The following is a 16,753-nucleotide window of genomic DNA, read 5'->3' on the forward strand; positions in this document are numbered from 1 at the left end:
ACTGAGCCAGCCTTTTTCATGCCATGCAGGTAGGAAACTGAGCAGAGCAGCAGAGGGTTGAGAGAGAGGGGTTATTGTTGGAGCCTCTGGGGGGAAAGGGCTTCAGTTTTCTGTGGAATCAGCTTGTTTTCCAGAACATGCTTGTTTTCCCAACTGGGTGGTCTCCTAAATGAAAAGATGTTAGCAAGCCAACGTCTTTTCATGGAAAGCCCATACCCTCTTAAACTTGGCGGTTCTCCCACATCATATTATTCCCCCAATGTAACATTTTTTGATGGTGCCATTCAATCCTCGCATCCTAACCAGGATTCAGAAATACCATAGCAGCAGGTTAGTCAGTTGTGCTGGAAAGAGGAAGAAACGGGGAGTAGATTGATGGCAGGTAAGTGGGGAAACAGAGGGGACAGCCATGTGTCAATTCCTGATTATCAGGTGCATGGCTTGAAATTGAACCCATGCAGGCACAGTGCTGGATGCTAGAGCTTGCAAAATGCTGTGGCTGAGGTTGTGTGCAGGATTGTTGTAGGTGCTGGCCATCAGTGGTGCCTGCAAGCCCTCCCCCCTTTTAGCCCAGCCACATTCTCATTTGCCCCAAAACTTAATGTCCTATATGATGTCAGGCAATCAGGAGTGGCTTGGCCCCAAACAGCATTGTAGGCCAGAAGGGGAGGGCTGGAGGGCCGCATTAGGTCTGTGGGCTGGAGGTTCCTTGCCACAACAGGGGCTCAAGAGGCCTTATGCACTGTGCCGCCAGAGCAGTTTGCCAAAGGAGGCATCCACTAGCCCAGTGTTTCCCAACCTTTGGCCTCTAGCTGTTTTTGGACTACAACTCCCATCATCCCTAGCTAGCAAGACCCAGTGGTCAGGGATGATGGGAACTGTAGTCCATAAACAGCTGGAGACCAAAGATTGGGAAACACTGCACTAGCCTACTCTTGTGGAGTAGCCTACTGGAGAGCCAGCGTGGTGTAGTGGTTAAGAGCAGTGGACTCATAATCTGGTGAACCAGATTTGCTTCCCTGCTCCTCCACATGCAGCTGCTGGGTGACCTTGGGCTAGTCACACTTCTTTGAAGTCTCTCAGCCCCACTCACCTCACAGGGTGTTTGTGGTGGGGGAGGAAGGGAAAGGAGATTGTTAGCCGCTTTGAGACTCCTTCGGGTAGTGATAAAGCGGGATATCAAATCCAAACTCTTCTTCTTCTACTACTCTCTGCAGCACACCAGCGCCCCCACAGGGTGGAGGTATTATTGCACCTACCCTGCAATACAACCTCCAGCCAGTGGGGGCAGTGAAGGGCTGCAGATACAAGGGAAAACGAGAGTTCCGGCTGGCCCTATAAAATCACTGACTCCAGCCCATCTCTCAAGTTTGAGCAAATGGTCACTCACCAGGCAGCAACGGAGCACAACCTCCTTGTTTACCTGCTTGGCCACCTGCATACGGGCTCGCCTACCTGGCCACCAGAATAGCTGGCAGCTCCCTCACCTTTATCACAGTGATGTCCTCTCCACCCTGGTGGGCAATCGCAGGCCCCTGTAATGTGGTGGCAGGAGACCCCATGCTCGCAGTCGCACCGCTGCTTGCACTGTTCCCCATAGGTGCCCTCGGGGCAAGCTGAAAAAGAGAAGAAACAGCTGCGGTACTTCATTCATGAATGCATTCCGATCTAGAATCTGATCAAAACAAACAGACTCAGGTTAACCGGACACAGCAATCAGCCCCCCTCTTTCAAGAAGCTGTTAAACCATCCCTCCACGCCAAATTCGTAACGTAGAATTATAGAATTGTAGTGTTTCGAAGGGACTCCAAGGGTGAAGGGCAGAGCCAAGATGGAATCTGGCAAGTATGAAATGCAGCGGATGAGTCCACAGGTGTGATTGACAGCGAATGAATGCTTATCAGAGCCGTTCCAAAGGTTATCAGCTTCTCAAACTTCGGTACTGACTGGGTGCATACCACAATGTGGCTTGACAGGTCAGATCAGGAGCGGGAACCCAGGGCGCTCCAGACATTGGATGCTCAACTACCATCAGCCCCAGCCAGCATAGTCAATGGTCCAAGGTGAAGGGAGAGCTACAGGTTCCCATCTCTCACAATAGGGGTAGCCAGTGTGGTGAGCTCCAGATGCTGCTAGACTCCCACTTCCATCTTCCTTGACCATTGGGCATGCTGGTTGAGGGTGGTAGGAGCCACCGGCCAACACTATCCATAGGGCACCACTTTGGCTACCCCTGGCTTACAGCATCCTTGAAGAGCAACGTTGGCTGGCAAGGATGCCGAAACAGGAGCCACACTTGCTACGCTGCAACTTTTCGTCGCGGCGGCTGCTGCTGTGTTTGTGCAACTCCTAACTTCAAAATTCAGTTTCCAATTTCTCCCTGCCTGTGCCCCTCAAGAGCTGTGTTTGTGTGTGTGTGTGTGTGTGTGTGTGTGTGTGATTTAAAAAGAACCCTCTTCTTTAAAGTTCTGCGTTAAACTTCCGATGACAGATAAAACAGCAAATTCCAACTACTGGAGCCATTCTTGCTAAATACCCTGGATCATGATGAGATTGTCCTGGCATCCGAGCGCTGCTGGCTCAAGCCAGAAATAACACTTCCAATCTTATTTGGCACTGTTTGGGGAGAGCTTTTCACACCCGGATAAGAAGGAGGGGGGGGGAGTGTTTTGATTTCTGATTTCTGCAGCTTCTTCACTTTCTGCCCAAGTCAGCACCCCCCTCCGGTTGCCAAGATTCCCAGCGAAATTCTTTTGCAGAGAACATTCTGCTCCAAAGCTCCCAAATAGGGGAAAGAGAAGTATCTCATGTCAGCCGCATGGGCTTGCTGGCTATAAGTAAGTGATAGTCTCCAGTTCAGGAGGTTGGACTAGATGGCCCTTGGGGTCCCTTCCAACTCAACAATTCTAAGATTTTATAACTCCCTTTCCTGCTTGAGCTCCCAAAAGGAAGCATGTCCCCCCTCCCCCTGGAACAAATGACAAATTGAACTGAATGATGGGCCCATAACAGAGGGTTGGCAAAACTTTTTTTCAACAACTACCAGACTTTCAGAAGACATCTGAAGGCAGCCCTGTTTAGGAAAGCTTTTAATCTTTGATGCATTGATTACTGTATTTTAATATTTTGTTGGAAGCTGCCCAGAGTGGCTGGGGAAGCCCAACCAGATGGGCAGGGTATAAATAAATTATTATTATTATTATTATTATTATTATTATTATTATTATTATTATTATTATTATTATTATTTCAGCCCATAGGCCATGTTCCTTTCTGGGCAACCTATGAGGGACCACATGCCAGCCATGGGTGGGACCAATGGCAAAAGTGGGCGGAGCAACGGATGTAAATTTTACTTTTGTAAAGCAGGCAGGTTTCTACACACAATCACAGACAGCCCCATCTCTTTCTCCCCATCCAGACAATCAAAGAGGCATTACAGTGGTACCTCGGGTTACATACGCTTCAGGTTACAAACGGTTCAGGTTACAGACTCCACTAACCCAGAAATAGTACCTCAGGTTAAGAACTTTGCTTCAGGATGAGAACAGAAATCACACGGTGGCAGCGGGAGGCCCCATTAGCTAAAGTGGTGCTTCAGGTTAAGAACGGACCTTTGGAACGAATTAAGTACTTAACCTGAGGTACCACTGTATAAGAGTTCAAGGACCCATTCCAGCCAGGCAGAAACACTCAGAGAACATGCAAAGCTGGGCCAGTGAGGAATGTGGCCTGGGGAGAGTCTCAAGGGCCAGGCAGAGAGATCCAGAGGGCCACAGTTGGACCTCAGACCTGAATTACCCCACCCCTTGGTGTCAGGATTTGGAAATTATATGAACGAAAGGAAGACTGGAAGACAAGTGGACGGAGGGGATGAGGTAATCAAAATAGATTCTGGTATTCACCATTTCAAGCAGCAAAAATTTGCCAGGCGAAAGGACAGTTTCCTTGCCCTGGGCACAGAGCGGCTTGGAAGCCGTCCTAACGCCTCCATCACGGAACTGAAACGCAGCAAAATCAACACTGGGGCACTGGCTCAGGAGCTTGGCTGCGCTCCCGGTGCTTGCCAGTTCCCGAGCTGGGCAGCCAGTAACCCGGGGCGGGCGGCTCGCCTTACAACACACATGAGGTTGCCCCGAGGGCACGCCAACTCCACTCAAACCTCCTGAGCTGGCTCTCGCCTCAGACAGAAGGCAAAAATGGCTACGGTCCAAGGCAAACACAGAAAGGGTAAAATGCAAGGTAGGCCGGCTAGGGAACGGCGCCGAGCTGGCCGTTTGGAATGGCACCTTCCACAGCCTCATTCCCAGTTGCTTTCACGGCGGCCGGGGAAGGCGGGTGAGTAATTGAAACCAGATTCGGGCAATGCCAGTTGCAATTTGCACCGGGAAATTCCAAATGGATGTGAAGAGGAACTCCAGGCTTGGTTCAGAAGAAGCCTTTCAAGCATTTTACATGGATATTTTTCTAAAAATAAATAAATCACAGTCTACATTTGAAATTTGCTTGTTTTGATCAGTGTAGTAAATTGTCTTATGTTGTTATTGTTGTTTAGTCATTTAGTCATGTCCAACACTTTGTGACCCCATGGACCAGAACACCCCAGGCTCTCCTGTCTTCCACTGCCTCCCGCAGTTTAGTCAAACTCATGCTGGTAGCTTCGAGAACACTGTCTGACCATCTGGTCCTCTGTCGTCCCCTTCTCCTTGTGCCCTCAGTCTTTCCCAACATCAGGGTCTTTTCCAGGGAGTCTTCTCTTCTCATGATGTGGCCAAAGTATTGGAGCCTCAGCTTCAGGATCTGTCCTTCCAGTGAGCACTCAGGGCTGATTTCCTTCAGAATGGATAGGTTTGATCTTCTTGCAGTCCATGGGACTCTCAAGAGTCTCCTCCAGCACCATAATTCAAAAGCATCAATTCTTTGGCAATCAGCCTTTATGGTCCAGCTCTCACTTCCATACATCACTACTGGGAAAACCATAGCTTTAACTATACAGACCTTTGTCAGCAAGGTGATGTCTGCTTTAAGATGCTGTCTTTGCTTTTTGTCATTGCTTTTCTCCCAAGAAGCAGGAGTCTTTTAATTTCGTGACTGCTGTCACAAATTGTTTTATACCTGCTTTTAAAATTGCTTATTTGCTGTTAAACCACTTTGCTGAAAATAGTTATGGAGGCAGCCCTGTATGCATGAATGTGGGCAGAGGAGGGCAAACAGAATGACACAAGGGTCTGAGAACCAAGCCTTGTGAGGAACGGAAGAGGGAGATGTTTCCTTTAGCCAGGAGAAGAGACAGAGAGGATAGGACAGCCAAGACAGAGCAAGCTTGTTTTCTGCTCTTGCTCCAGTATCGGGAGGACCTTAACCAACCGATTCAAATTAGAAGAAACAAGATTCCAAGCAAACATTAGGACGAACTTTCCGATGCTAAGAGCTGTTCAATAGTGGAATGGGCTCCCTCAGAAGATGGTGGCCTCTACTTCCTCGGAGGTTGTTAAGCAGAGGTTGGATGGCTATCTGACATGGATTCTTCAGCTGTGCTTGGGTTGGGCTAAATGACCCTCAGGTGTTCTGCAATTCCATGAAACAATTTAATTGGCATATCCACCATGGCACACTATGCCCCGTTGTTTTTTTTTTAAAGTTATTTTGCCATCATTCTGCAGAGGCTAAATTAATGAATAGCAATAATCAAATGATGTTAAAAGGCCTCAAATCAATAAAAGTGTTGTTTCAGTCCACTTATTTATCGAAGGTTGCTTTACTGCTTGTTTCAGAGGGCGCAATGTGGATTTTAAACTCGGTTTCTTACATATTGCTAGGTTTGTTGTGTCATTACTTTGCACCATGCCTCGTGAAGGAGATGCCCATTGTAAGGATGTTCATAAGTTTTGATATAAAAAAAAAAACCCCACAAAATATTCTACTTACGGCTTTGGCACTTCTCTCCTGTCCAGCCGCTGCGGCAAAGGCAGCGCCCAGCCTGCCGGTCACACAAGCCCTCGTTCAGGCAATCACAGCTCTCCTGGCAATTGACCCCATATTTTCCTTGGGTGCACTCTAAGGGAAAGAGACCTTTTCAGATGAGCCTTCCACAGACTACCCGTCAAAACGCAGGTGTGCAGGGTGGGAACGTGAGCTGAATGCCTCCCCCCTCCAATGCAAAACACACGATAAATATCCATGTCAGTAGAAAAGTAGCAGATCAAGGTTATGTAGCTCAACCTCCCTTAGAGATCTATTTTCTACATGCAGGGAGGCTTACTGTAGCTACATTCTCTGGTGAGACTAGGGATGGCTGAAGAGTTTGCATCACATCGCTTCTGATTCTGTTTACCCATAAATCCATCCCATGAGGGAATGCAGCCACCATACTTGAAAAGGTTCCCCATCCCCGGCTTAAATTATTGTGCCAGAGAGTTCCACAGATGGGGTGCCGATGGATGGGAGCGTCAGGTTATGGGGGTATGGCTAATGACAGGTGGCACCATCATTAAAGCATCTGTTCTGGCTGCCCATCTACTACCAAGCCAGATTCAAGGTTCTTGCGTTAATCTGCAAAGCTCTGAACAACTTAGGTCCAGGGTACCTTATCCTCAAGGGACGCAGGTGGTGCTGTGGGTTAGCCTAGGACTTGCCGATCAGAAGGTTGGCAGTTCGAATCCCTGAGAGGGGGTGAGCTCCCGTTGCTTGGTCCCTGCTCCTGCCAACCTAGCAGTTCGAAAGCACGTCAAAGTGCAAGTAGATAAATAGGTACCGCTCCGACGGGAAGGTAAATGGTGTTTCCATGTGCTGCTCTGGTTTGCCAGAAGCGGCTTAGTCATGCTGGCCACATGACCCGGAAGCTGTACGCCGGCTCCCTTGGCCAATAAAGCGAGATGAGCGCTGCAACCCCAGAGTTGGCCATGACTGGACCTAATGGTCAGGGCTCCCTTTACCTTTACCTCATCCCCAATCGCCAGAATCTACTTCAGGAGCTTTCCCCTAAACTCTACCCTTAAAAAATCTAAAGAATTAATTTCCTTCCTATTCACAGCAGCTAGACTTTGCCCAACAAGGGAAGGAAACCTGTTATATACCAATAGAAGTTTGGGTTAATAAGATCTGGAGCAGCTTTTCTCAACCTTGGGTCCTCAGATGTTTTTGGCCTACATGATCTCTAGCTCACAGGACCAGTGGTCAGGGATGATGGAAGTTGTAGGCCAAAAACATCTGGGGACCCAAGGTTGAGAAAGGCTGATTCTGGAGCATTGCACAGACCATCGGCAACTAATCAAGACCATCTCCAAAAAAGGTATCTTTCACACGATCTGGTCTCCCTTTTTCTCTCTTATTGAAGAAGAACAGGAGGTTTTAATGCCATCATCATCCCAGAGGTGTCTGTGGAGGGGATATATTGATTGAAAATGTCTAGCCAACCAGATTGATAGTTGGATTTCCAAACAATAATAAAAAAGGAGCGTTCCTCAAATTTGGGAGGCTCGTTTGACAACAGCAAGAAGAAATCGAGCCTATAGTATAATGAGCAAGGCCTTGTGTCATACTCCGCCAGCAAAAGTTCAGAAGGCACCTTCTGTTTCAAATTATAGATGCCCAATTGTTATTTTTCTTTTTCCTTCAGGCTGGTTCCAATTCATATGGTCCTCTTCATATGGGAGGAGCAAGAGGATGGCCGGTGAACAGTTCCTTTGAGCTGCTCCTCTGATAAGTTTTTAACTTATTCTATTTTTATTTTATTACTTTTTTGGCCCATTGATTTGTATCGCTTTTCAAAAAAAATTTTACAGATCAACATCAAATTAATTCTAATTTAATACAAATCTAAAAGCTGACTTACCACCCCGCTTCCATTATGTTTTTCTTCCCTCCCTTACCCAGTGTAACATATATTTCATAATTCTGTTTCAATACTTGAAATATTTTAGCGTTTTATCACTTTATCACTTCTTCATTTCCCCTTGGCTGTACATATTTCAATCCCCACATAGCATTTTATTCAACTACAACATATTCCCAAAATGTCAAGCAGGGTTACTCTTCGCTTTGCCAGCCCACAAAAAAAAAAAAAAAAAAACATTGGTTATATAGCAATATTCCACAAATGCAACTTATCCCTCCTGCTATTTTATGTATGGAAAAGTCTGACTGGTAAATAAGAAATCCCCTTCAGCCACAACATTCCATTCCTGCTCCTTTATTTTATTACTTTTAACATTTTAACACATTCCTCATATCTAAGCAACAAGGTAAGAATTCCCATAGTGGAATAGTGCTTTTTTATTGTGTGGTTTTACGTATAATTGTTTTAAGTAGTTTTGTTACTTATAGTCATACCTTGGTTTTTGAACAGCTTCGTTCTCGAACATTTTGGCTCCCGAACACCGCAAACCCGGAAGTGACTGTTCCGGTTTGCGAACTATTTTTGGAAGCTGAACATCTGACGCGGCTTACGCGGCTTCCGATTGGCTGCAGGAGCTTCCTGCAGCCAATCAGAAGTCGCGCTTTGGTTTCTGGGTGTTTTGGAAGTCAAACAGACTTCCGGTACTGATTCCGTTCGATTTCAAAGGTATGACTGTATTTATGAATAATGAGAGAGAAATTTATTATTATTATTATTGCAAAAAAGAAACAGATTACCCTGTTCGCAGGCCAGTCCTGTCCAGCCTTCGGGACACACGCAGCTCCCAGTGACTGGATCACACGTCCCGCCATTTTGACAAAGACACTGCTGCTGGCAGCTTGCTCCAAAGGAGCCATCGGGACACACTGAGGGCAGGGGAGGAAAAAAGGGAACAGCAACCAGATCAGAACACAGCTGAAATAAATTTCCAGTGGGAACAAAAAGGGACTCAGAATCTCAATTGTTTAAGCCACAGGCTTGGCGCCCATAGACAACGAATTCGCACACCAGTAGCTCCTACGAAGCCCACAAAAGGTAAAGGCCCCTTTGGAAATCTACAATGCACAAGAAGCTGCTTGTTCTCCATGCTCAGTTCCTGCTTGCACTCATTCAGCCTCTCCATTGAACACTCGCACCCTTTAAGCATGGACATGTTTCATTGGATGCCAGGATTGGACCCGCACAGCCACTCACCCTTTCATTCAGAACAGGGGAGAGGTGAGAATAACATTTTTCTGTGAGCATGGCAGGTCTCTTTCCCCCATGGATTGCGAGCTGGGAAATGCCCACATCATTTTCAGGTCCTGCCTCTTCGCCCCAGCACATACAGAATTATATTTGTACGCAGCCGTTCCACAGTTCAAACCTTGCTCTAAGCGGCTTGCAACATGAAAGCAATACATAACTACAGCATAACAAACGTGTTATTTGACTACATTTCGAAAAACACAACCAAACTGTTTATGCATTGACAAGGTCTAAAAATAATGATACAAAAAAAAGCAACAGTAACACACAGACACACACAACAAAACCCTTCAGATAACAGCCCAGCTGAAGAGTCTCCGTTCAGCAGCCTCAGCTTTTGTAGCTGGAGTCAGTCCGGGGCTCACCCTCCCAGACCAGGTGGAAAAAAGGCCTCCAAGGCATGGAGCAGGTCTTCCTTCCAGGACTCACAGCCCAAATGGTCTGCAAGTGATGCTAATGTCACAAAATACTTCAGTTGGGTTTAATCTTTCCAAAAGTGCCTTTCCCTTTCTTGGATCAATACTTATAGTTTGAACTCCCCCTTATCTTCTGTAAACTTCAGGATCTCTCTCTCACACACACATTCCCAGTCTACTTTGTTACAAACTGTAGTGCCCTAAAGTGGGCAGTCTTCGTTAGGTAGTTTAGGAATGTGTCTATGCGCTTGTGTGCTCCCTAAATCTCCACCACAGATGGAATTTTTGCTGGTCATTGCTTAGAAGCAACCCACTAGCAGGAGAGAAGTGAAATAGAGAAAAACTTCCTGCATGCTAACAAGAGCAGAAAAGGAAAGGAAAGGTGAAGTCAAGCTCTACAGCCAACCAGAAACCGGAGAACAGCAGCACTCACCTGACTTGTGATTCGAGAACACTGCCTCCAACAGAGGAAGCCGAACACAGCTATCATGGCTAGTAGCTATAGAAAGGCTCCTTACTTATTATTAGCGAGCGATACCTTGCTGGCAGGTCTCTCCCATCCATCCAGGTGCGCAGAGGCACCGGCCGCTCATGTGGTCACAGGTGGCCCCATTGGAGCAGCTGCATTCCTGGCTGCAGTTCTCCCCATAGCGGTGAGCCTGGCAAGCTGTAGCAGAAGGGAAACAGACAATGAGGGCCGCCACTTTCACGCATGTCCACGGCCAGCTGGGGAGGCTGAGAGGCTGGCACCCAGCACAGGGCACCTACTTTGATTGCAGGTGGGACCGATCCAGCCAGCGGGGCAGGTGCAGCGTCCAGTCACGTGATCACAGCGGGCTCCGTTCAGGCACCGACAGGCCTTGTGACACTCCGTCCCGTAAAAGCCATCAGGGCAAGCTGGGAAAAGAAAAACCTGCACGATAAGTCTTGGCACCAATTTGTATGAGATGGTGATAGAGCAAAGCCACCTTTCTTTTTCTTTCTTTTTAAATTCACTTAATCTAGATTTTCAAGACAGCCTACAAAAGAGAACCATAAAACAAATACAAAACAGATGAAAAAGCTTAGAGACAAAAGCAGCTATTGCAGCAACAGTAAAGATACAAAAAAGCCCTAAACGGCCTTGGTCCAGTATAACTGAAGGAGCGTTTCTACCTCCATCATTCTACCCGGACCCTGAGGTCCAGCGCTGAGGGCCTTCTGGCGGTTCCCTCACTACGAGAAGCCAAGTTACAGGGAACCAGAAAGAGGGCCTTCTTAGTAGTGGCACCCGTCCTGTGGAACGCCCTCCCACCAGATGCCAAGAGAAAAATAACTACCAAACTTTTAGAAGACATCTGAAGGCAGCCCTGTTTAAAGGTAAAGGGACCCCTGACCATTAGGTCCTGTCGTGGCCCACTCTGGGGTTGAGGCGCTCATCTCGCTTTACTAGCCGAGGGAGCCGGTGTACAGCTTCCGGGTCATGTGGCCAGCATGACTAAGCCGCCTCTGGCGAAACAGAGCAGCACACAGAAACACCATTTACCTTCTTGCTGGAGTGGTACCTATTTATCTACTTGCACTTTGACGTGCTTTTGAACTGCTAGGTTGGCAGGAGCAGGGACTGAACAACGGGAGCTCACCTCGTCACGGGGATTCAAACTGCCAACCTTCTGAGCGGCAAGTCCTAGGCTCAGTGGTTTAACCCACAGTGCCACCCGCATCCCTTAGCCCTGTTTAGGGAAGCTTTTAATGTTTAATAGGTTATTGTATTTTAGTGTTCTACTGGAAGCCGCCCAGAGTGGCTGGGGAAACCCAGCCAGATGGGCGGGGTATAGATAAATTGTTGTTGTTGTTGTTGTTATAAAAGCAGTTAAAATCCTGGGCAAACTTCTTCTTTTTTTTGAAAATGTCTAAAACAGGGCTCTCTTGGCAACTCAGTCATGTGGTGACTTATAAACAACAACAACAGTAGCAGTAATAAAGAAAGCCTACTGAGTGGCAGGGATATTTAGAGAAGGACCTCTGGTGCCAGTCTTAACAAACAGGTAGCCTTTTCTCTTTTCTTTTTAAAGAAAAGAACCTAACATTTTCAGTGAATGTATCCCCTCCTAGACCAGGCGATTATGAAGAGTCTGCTGTCGTTTGGCAAATGGAGAGGCAGAGAAATGAGTAAGATGGAGTTTAAATGGACACCCCCCCCCCTCCAGGGACAATACCTTCCTGCTGAAAACGTTTCTGGGAGAACAATTGGCACAGCCCTCATTTGAAGAGCGACTGGCAGCCTAGCAAGGTGAGCAGATCGAAAGGGCCTTCTGTGAATAGGGGCGGGGAGGATATTATTAGTAGTAGCAGTATGAGTAATGAAAGTCTTGGGTTTGGGTTACTTACAGCGTTCACAGAAGGTCCCTCTCCAGCCCGGGGTGCAGGTGCAAGCCCCACTGACATGGTCGCATCCAGCCCCGTTGTCACACTGGCACCTGTGGCGGCAGCTTGGACCAAACCAGCCTTCGGGGCACTCTTGGGAAAAACAGAACACATAAAAACAATGGTGGGGAGAAGGAGAGAGAAGGGTTTTTAAGAGGATGCAGAGCTGGTGTGTAAAACCAGATGCTGCTAAAAGGACCATCTTCTTTCAGGAAAGCACTGCCTCCCACCCAGATGTTCAGGAGGGGAAAGGAGTTTGGTGGGGCCACAGTCTTGGATGTTTGATTCCCCTGCTTTGGGAGATGAGGACTCCAAAGCAGAAGGGCATGCAGGGCCAGCCCCAGAACCACTTTCACTGGCCACGTCTCTGGCGGCACTGCTGCTACCCTTGGATGACTCCATTGCACTGGCCCCAGGGAGACTGTTGGAATCCCTTTAACTAAAAAATGGCACCTTCCAGCAGGGTGGGGTTAGTTGGGTGCAACTGCTATATAAGGCTCAGTCTTGGTTTGATAGCTGCTGAGGCAACGTCAGAGGTCTGCTCTCCCCAAACACAGTCTGAATGCCTCCTTGCCTTTCCTGAAATCCACGCCTTCCTCACAACAAGCTGCTCCAGTCATGTTCATTCTTAAAAGTTTTGCTTTTCACTCAGAACCATAGCTGTCAGTGTTTCCCTTTTTTAAGGGAAATTCCCTTATTCCGAATAGGATTCCTCACAAGAAAAGGGAAAAGTTGACAGCTGTGCTCAGAACTAGCTTATTTGTTTTACTTATTCCCCAGCTTCTTTTGGTTTTATATTGCTTTCAGTGGAAGACTCAGGTGGTCTTTCTGCTGCCTGTAATGTTGGTGTTTTCCCCATCCATGTGGCATGAAATGTTCAGGCTTCTTACTACTTCAAAGCATCAGATCTGCCTGGTTTCAGACAGGTAATGTTCACTGCTTTAGATGCAGTTAAAGGAGGTGCACATCCTATAAACTACCTGTTGCTTTCCATGACAGAACTACCAGCTCTTCTCCTGCTTATTACTTCCATGTTTTTGAGGAGATTTCACCCCTCCCATATCCAAGAATCTGCTGATGTTCTCTGCTGATTCTCCAGAGAGGAGGGGGCGGTTTCTGCTCTCTACTTATTCCGCTCCAGCCTCACATCAAAGAGAGAGAGAGACTGAGTGTTAGAGAGAGATCGTGTGTATAGATAAGGTTGCTACTAAGAGCAGCTGCAGACACTCAGTGCAGTTCAGCATTTTCGCTTAGACCTCATTTAGCTCTGTACATAGTTGTGTATTATAGTTGTAGATAGAACAAAAGAAGATATTCTACAGAGCTGCTCTCTGAGTCTTTTATACTCTGCTATACTCTGCTGTGCGACGACTGTCTTCTTGTTGGAGTGAATCCGGTGCTCACAACTCTAAGCTATGAGTCCACAGCACTTTGACCTGTTCCTGTGCAGAAGGTGGTCTCTGGAAGTTCTACCCAGCTCACCTAGCCCAGTCGGGGCTGAAGTGGATGAGTCCAGTTGGTGGCACTGGCTCAAGGGCGATGCTGACAGTTTTCTGCCCGAATTGGCATGAACTTCTCAGACATTCTACTACCCCTTCAAACGGACAGACTGGCCAAATCTATAACAGAGCACAGGGTCTCTATCTTATAGGCCTTTAAAAAAAAATCAGAAATACAACCTAATTTCTCTCCTTCCCCTCTCTGTGATCTTCCTGTGACCAGTACAGACTGTTCCAGGTTATATTAATACTTCATCCCAATACCAAAAATATGAGAAACAAATAAAATAAATGAGAAAAGAATTGTGTTTTTTAATGGAACATTCCTTTGAATAAGTGGGAAAACTCACATTTTGAATTTTCCATTTAATTTGGAAATAAAGATTGTCAGTAATGGCAATAAATGATTTTTAAATCCAATTTAGAACCGCCTAGTGTTCAAGTCATATGGCTGAGATTCTCTGATACAGGTGGGTTTCAAGGAGCACAGAAAAGCTCAAGATACACATTGATCTACCCACACGTAGTTCTTATCTCTGAGAAACGTAGAAAATAACAGGATATATTTATATGAATTCTTCACAACCCTTTAAAAATTAGCTAATGAAGGTGAATACATCAAAACAGGGCCCTGTCCTGTTTCTGATCCGTAATTGACTTCTGCTTAATGATTGAAACTAAGACCTTCACGACGAATCTGACTATGGACTAACATGAACTTACTGGTTTGTGATTCATAATTGGATATACATATCCTTATGAGTTTGAGTTTGTAATCTCTGTTTGAGTTTGTAATCTCTATTTGAGTTTGTAATTCTTGTCAGAATACATACTTTTGAATGGATTAGTTTTTGTTACTATTGACTATTGATTTGCGAGTAGGACCACTCCCACTATTGAAACCTTTATTGGCCTGAGTTCTTGGTGTGCTCTTTTCTCTTGGTATATTTAATAACAAGAACTCCAACTTACTTAACGTGGGTTTCAGGAGCTCAGCACATTTCTTCAGGAAACTGGGCATTCTCCATTGTGGGGCCCTCATCCCAGAATTACCATGTGAGGTAATTAAATATTAAATATACCAAGAGAAAAGAGCACTTCCCAGTCAGTTGGCCTCTCTCTCTCTCTCTCTCTCTCTGTGTGTGTGTGTGTGTGTGTGTGTGTGTTTCTCACACTCACACATAATCACTCTGCTGGCTGGACATTAACAACACCTTCGCACATGCACAAAGAGTGAGCAGGAGGCTTGAAAACACCAGACGGCGGCACTCACTCTGATCGCAACGGGTCCCGGTGTAGCCGGCTTCACAGAGACACTGTCCCGTCATAGCGTTGCAGCTCCCATCACTGTTGCTGCAGTTGCAAGTGTTGGTGCAATCGGGACCCCAGCGGCCAGCATTGCAGGCTGAAGAGGAGGAAGGGGAAGACTCATTATCATCGTGACTTCGACACTGGGTTGCACTTAAGTCCTACTCGGAGTAGACCTATACCTCTTCGGCAATTGTGGCCCGTCCATCCGGGCAGGCAGCTACACCTCCCCGTCTCAGGGTGGCAGTATCCTTCGTTCCCACAGTTGCAGCGCATCTGGCAATCTTGCCCAAACCATCCAGGTGGACATACTACAAAAGGGGGGGGGGGGAATCCAATAAACAGTTATTGCTTGTAGCCAGAGTCCATTGCAAACACAGTCAAATGCCTATTTGCACAGATTTATTTATTTTTAATGCATTTTCCAATGTCTAATTTATACATCCTGTTATTCCATCACACGGTATTTACAGACTTCCCAACCCAGCATTCCAAGACATTCTAGATATACCTTGTTTTGCTACGTATCAGATACTTTATCCACCCATTCCCCCCTTCTTTTACCTCTTTGTTATAATTCACCACTGCTCATAAAGTTACCCCGACTTGAAAATTGATTTTTGTATCACATCATTTTAAATCCTCCCCAAAGCTTTCCCACTCGGACCTTATCCGTTTGTCATCCCAATTCCTTAATTTTGGCTGTCAAATTGGCTAATTCTGCAAATTCTATAAGCTTAGGCAGTCATTGTTATTTGTTGGGATTCCTTGCTCTTTCCTTTATTTTTTTTTAACACAGACAAGATTGCATTTTCTTTCTCGACTAGAGCCAGGGCCTTTTCGGCCATGGCCCCAGCCTGGTGGAACACTCTCTCATAAGAGACCAGGGTCTTGCGAGATTTGACATCTTTCCACAGGGCCTGCAAGACAGTGCTGTTCCGCCCGGCCTTTGGTCAGGGTTCAGTGTGACTCATTTTCTCTTTGTATAAGAACAAGCATGAAGGAGGTTTCCCAGCCCGCTCACAGGTTCTTATAATATCAGTGGAAATAGCTGGTCCTGGCGAGTAACCGCTTTCAATTTTATTCTGAGGATTGCCATTTCTCCAGTCAAATCTTAATTTCAATTTATTTGAATTAATTTTAGGATGCATTTTAATAGTTTGATTGTTTTTATGTATATTGTATTATTTATATGATGTTAGCCGCTCTGAGCCCAGCTTTGGCAGGGGAGGGCAGGATACAAATAAAATTATTATTATTATTATTATTATTATTATTATTATTATTATTATTATTTCTAGGGCAGGCATTATGGTTGGGCAGTGCAATAAAACATTTTACTAAATCCTCCATACAACCGTTTCCACAAACACACAATCAAAGGTAACTGATGCTCCAGATCGGTACATCAAATCACCTCTGGGGAGGGATGGGAGGAGGAGCAATGCAAAGGCAGTAGGGCCCATAAGCATTTGGGGGGTGCCATTGAGAATGGCAGAGTCAAGGGAGCCCAGCTGGCACTGCGCTCTCACACAACACCCATTCATTTCACTGGCACTTACTTGGAAGAATCCACACTGGGTGTTGCTTCCGTTGACCACACATGTCAAATTCAACTATTTTATTATTATTATTATTTATTCAAGTTATACACCGCCCTATACCCGGAGGTCTCAGGGCAGTTCGCAACAAGACCACAACATATAAAATCAAACCAAAAGCAATAACCCAATAACACCCCCAAGCTACATTCTAAAAGGGCCAAAAGCCTGGTTAAAAAGGAATGTTTTTGCCTGGCACCTAAAGGTGTATAATGAAGGTGCCAGGCAAACTTCCCTGGAGAGAGCAGTCCACAGACGGGTAGCCACTGCAGAGAAGGCCCCGTTCTCATGTTGCCACCCTCCGGACCTCTCAAGGAGGAGGCACACAAAGGAGGGCCTCAGAAGATGATCTCAGGGACTGGGTAAGTTCATATGGGA

General features: G+C 46.3%; 1 protein-coding gene across 5 annotated transcripts in view; it reads right to left on the minus strand.

The window, feature by feature from the left end:
* Positions 1-16,753, minus strand: part of MEGF6 (multiple EGF like domains 6) — a 211,605-nt gene that overhangs the window by 18,116 nt on the left and 176,736 nt on the right. For all 5 annotated transcript variants that reach the window (XM_083752388.1, XM_083752387.1, XM_083752389.1 and 2 more), the window contains 8 exons: positions 14,957-15,085; positions 14,740-14,871; positions 11,932-12,060; positions 10,330-10,458; positions 10,100-10,228; positions 8,635-8,763; positions 5,929-6,057; positions 1,488-1,616 (listed from right to left, as the gene is read on the minus strand). In XM_083752388.1, the coding sequence (XP_083608514.1) occupies positions 1,488-1,616; positions 5,929-6,057; positions 8,635-8,763; positions 10,100-10,228; positions 10,330-10,458; positions 11,932-12,060; positions 14,740-14,871; positions 14,957-15,085 (1,035 nt within the window). The remainder of the gene's footprint in view (positions 1-1,487; positions 1,617-5,928; positions 6,058-8,634; positions 8,764-10,099; positions 10,229-10,329; positions 10,459-11,931; positions 12,061-14,739; positions 14,872-14,956; positions 15,086-16,753) is intronic.

The sequence above is a fragment of the Podarcis gaigeae genome, assembly GCF_964106915.1.
Source record: "Podarcis gaigeae genome assembly, chromosome: 8".
Taxonomy (NCBI): domain Eukaryota; kingdom Metazoa; phylum Chordata; class Lepidosauria; order Squamata; family Lacertidae; genus Podarcis; species Podarcis gaigeae.